Source organism: Citrus sinensis, chromosome 4, assembly GCF_022201045.2.
Source record: "Citrus sinensis cultivar Valencia sweet orange chromosome 4, DVS_A1.0, whole genome shotgun sequence".
In the NCBI taxonomy this organism is placed as follows: Eukaryota; Viridiplantae; Streptophyta; class Magnoliopsida; order Sapindales; family Rutaceae; genus Citrus; species Citrus sinensis.
The window spans coordinates 12,349,225-12,353,291 of record NC_068559.1 but is presented as its reverse complement, the minus strand read 5'-3'; the positions used below and the strand labels follow the sequence as shown (position 1 = coordinate 12,353,291).

Genomic DNA, 4,067 nt, shown 5'->3' with positions numbered 1-4,067 from the left:
GGCGTTCTAAATATCACTCATCTTCTCATCTATTTCTTGAGTGTGGCGTCAATATCATTCTCTATACTTTTGGTTCATGTTTTCTTAAGCATTGGGTCAAATAAATCTGTTTAGAACTTTCTTGAGAAATTGAAACTACAAATTAAGTGTGCGTTTGAAAGTTTCATTGTGGGATTTGCGTCAACATGTTTGTTGGGAAATTTACAGTAATAACCAAAAAAATTTTGCTTTTTTTCATCTTAACCCCCCAAAAATATTTCTATCAACATTAGCCATAAAACAACATTTGAGACCAAAATACCCCTCCCTCATCTCTCCCCCAACACTCCCTTTCACTCATCTCTCCCAAACCGATCCAACTCCCATCATCGACGGCGGCTCCATCTCTCATCGGCATTCGATCTACGATCTACAACCTTCAACAAAACCTAGGTTAGTTATTTTTCTTATTTTCATTAATTTAAAATGAGATTTTAGAATAATAATAGTTATAGCTTGAGAATAATAGTGGCGGTGATGATGTTTGTGGTGGTTGGTGGTGTTTGGGAGTATTGTTTTCGATTTTGGAGTGATTGCGCTTAATTTTGGGGGTGGGGAGGGAGGGGGGCAGGGCGCGCTTGTAGCACCAGCTGTGGTGCGACAGCAAGCCTCTCACACTAGCTGTAGTGCGACAGGCGCGCGCTTGTAGCACTAGTTTTGGCCTGTCGCACCAATTTTTTGGTGCGATAGGTTTTTTTTTTTTAATGAGTCAATTTTTTTTTTCTGTAAATGTAATGTAATAATTTTATAAATATTACAGATACATGGCAAAATCAGAATCACCGGATATTGAAGTAGGCAAGATGTATTTTCGTTATGCTGATCACTTTCCTGGTCGAATTTCGAGCATGTGTATGTTATCTTCGGTCGTAAAAGCCATCGAGGAAAAATTAACAAAGCGTCAGTTGAGTATGTTCAAAAAGGATATATTTGGGCATTTTTTGGAGTGTCGAAGTTTTCCATTTAGTGGGGTAATTTTGCACAATCTTTTACTGCGGCAAGTGGCCCATGAAGAAGATAGCCGTGAGGATCAGTTATGGTTTCAAATTGGTAAGCATTTGATTCGCTTGTCAATTGTCGAATGGTGCTTGGTTACTGGACTTTGATTTGGTGTTGATACCAATCAAGAAAATGATGAAATGGAGCAGAGGCTACGGAATACGTATTTTGGTGGGGTGCATCGTAAGATTAATATGAAGCAATTCGATGCAGTATTTAAGGAGTTGAAATTCGAGGAAATGGACGATATGGACACATTAAAGATTGCGCTGTTTTATTTTGCGGACAGAGTACTAAATGCAAGAAAAAATCACTGTCAAATTAATTTCGATTGGCTTGACCAAGTTGATGATATCCAGTACTTCCGAAAGCATTCATGGGGTCTATTGTCGTGGGAAATGATTTACGAGAGTCTTGACAATGCACTGTTCGAAAAAGACGAGAAATTTAAGAAGACTCAGTTGAAAAATCCAGATCATAATATTGAAAAATACAATCTTTACGGCTTTACGTCTGGGGTTCAGGTGCTTTTTTTTTGTTTATTAATAAGTTTTATAGTATTAAATATTTGATAGTTGTTTTATTTCATTTTTCACTTTGGTTGTTGTAGGCTTGGATTTACGAAGCAATCGGAGGGTTGCCATCAACATGGGTCGTCAAAACGAAGAATAAGATTCCCCGCATTCTGCAATGGAAGCCCATGGCGTCTTCGAGAATCAACTTTGCGGAGGTTTATTCATTCTTCAACGATGAATCTCGTCTTGTAAGTAATATGTATTACTTATTTTTTTAACTTTACTAAATTTAAGAAATGTATACTTACTTAAAATTTTCAATTGAATTTATGGCAGGGGGACGTTTTACAAACTCTTGAGCCAAATTCAAAGGAGAGTAGCAGAAAATATTGGCTCTCTGTGAAGGATTACTTGCCAAGCATTCCAGACTGGGTTCATAAGGTCGGTATACTCTAAGTACTAAAAATTTGTTAATTGAAATTTTTGACTTTTGATTTACTAATTTTAAATGATACTTTATACAGCACCAACCCTCAATCAACGCGATGCCGTCGGTTACAAGGCAATCAGACGAGCATGACGATCATGACGACATACCAAACCCAATACCAGAGCAGCGTCATGACACTTTTGAGGATGAGGTGGGTCATGACACTTTTGAGGATGAGGTGGCTGTTGATGACCACCAGCAGCAAACAGACAACTTTGATGACGCACGGGATTCTGAGGTTATAAATAATATATGATATTTTTCCTTTATAAATTATTATTTTTTTATTGTTATTCTAAATTTATTTTTTCCTTTTGTAATAGTCGAGGACAAAGTAGTTTAATGATTACGTACGACGACGGCTGGATAAGATTGATCGTAACGTGTATGAAATAAAGTTAGAATTAAAAGATTTTAAAGAAACCGTTGTTGGCTTCATCGACACATTTTCTAAGCGTCCAAATAAGGATTCTCCCACTGCATGCTCGTATGCGGTAAGCTAATTTAAATTTAATAATTATGTTCGTTTAACTTTTAATTTGATAGTTATTTAATATGTTCTTTTTGGCGAATGTACAGGCCTCAGATGACTATGGAGTGTATACTGACGTGGGCAATGAAAATTTGTCTACGCCCACGTCATTGTATAGTTTCTACGGGGATGTTAGTGGGGAGAGCGTACAGGTGTTCACAGAGGTGCCTCCAGGCGTTAGTAAGTTCGGCCGCGCGTACATACCGTCGTATGTTTATAACAGTCCTTATATGATTCCTCCGGTCAGGAGCGGACAGAACGTTCGGCCTTTACCGCGACCCCAAATCATGGAGCATGCGATTGACATGAGTACGAGTGTGGATGTAAATCCACTGAGAGGATTGGAGGAATCTAGTCTGTTTGCTGAGTTTGATTGATGGTTCACTGGTGATAGCAGAGTCCGCCGGAGAGTCCAGCACCCGCGGTCATTCTTTCAATAATTTTGAATATATCTTCGATGGGATGGCTAGGCGATGAGGTATTTATATTTTTCTCGTGGTGTATTCTGTTGTGGATTTGTGTATAAATTTTTTTTTAAATCGTAATCTATAGAGCATATTCACGAGTATCTCCGCTTGATTAGCGAGAAACAACGGCAGTATCCAAATGCCTTACTCCAACGTGTCACGCATACTGACACATTTTTTTGGGTAACGTGCCGACAAAACTTATAAATACTATTTAATTTGATTTTTAATTATTGCCTTTAAGTGTTGTTCATTTATGCATTTCTTGGTTATCTATGTACTAGGTGTTCTTGAATCAGTTATGGAACAACGGGGATTGTGCGGTCGATTCATTAGTATTCGACGACCGCTTGAATAGTTATCTTTGTGGGCGACAGCACACAATGTCCAAATCAATGACGGATGTCGATATGGTATGTATTTTATTACATTTCACATGCTCTATAATGAAAATATTTGAGTTGTTGCTTTTTCTTTGTTGTATTTCAATTGCATATATAACGAACATGTTTTTTAATTTTTATATGCAGTTACTTATCCCTGTTAACTTGGACGGCGCGCATTGGGTACTAGCACGAGTTGACTTTCGGAAAAATAAAGTTTGGATTTATGACTCATTACTCACATTTCGCGACGACAAAAGGTACAAGTTGAAATTCAAGCCACTTGAAGTTATATTCCCTCGATGGTTGGAATATGTTGGCTTCTACAATATCCGACCTGAGTTGCGGAGTGAAGACCCGTGGAAAGTTATCGCAGTTAAGAGCGCCCCACAACAAGAAAGAGGCACTGGCGATTGCGGTGTTTTTGTATTGATGGTTACGATGTATTTAATGTTCGGGCTTAGATTGGAGTTTAACGCTAGTCATGTCGAGTACTTTAGAAAGAAGATTGCCGTTGATATATTTAATGACGATATTATATTGTAGACCTATGTAGTAATTTTAATGTTGAAATTTGATTTCTTTTTTAATTTGTGCACTTAAGTTTATATAATTTTAATGCCTCACATTTTGAACTTTAAA

The 4,067-nt window shown here is 37.6% G+C and overlaps 1 protein-coding gene and 1 long non-coding RNA gene across 2 annotated transcripts; both read left to right on the top strand.

The window, feature by feature from the left end:
- Window positions 1–803: 803 nt before the first annotated feature.
- Window positions 804–2,433, top strand: LOC127901929 (uncharacterized). Its single transcript, XM_052440152.1, has 5 exons — window positions 804–1,089; window positions 1,649–1,801; window positions 1,890–1,994; window positions 2,078–2,281; window positions 2,367–2,433. Exons 1-5 carry the CDS (start codon window positions 1,048–1,050, stop codon window positions 2,379–2,381), a joined length of 519 nt encoding a protein of 172 aa, XP_052296112.1. The 5' UTR covers window positions 804–1,047; the 3' UTR covers window positions 2,382–2,433.
- Window positions 2,434–3,126: 693 nt separating this feature from the next.
- LOC127901940 (uncharacterized) lies at window positions 3,127–3,775 on the top strand. Its single transcript, XR_008054305.1, has 3 exons — window positions 3,127–3,225; window positions 3,327–3,455; window positions 3,573–3,775. It is a non-coding gene; the product is annotated as an uncharacterized LOC127901940 (long non-coding RNA).
- The last annotated feature ends 292 nt before the right edge of the window (window positions 3,776–4,067 follow it).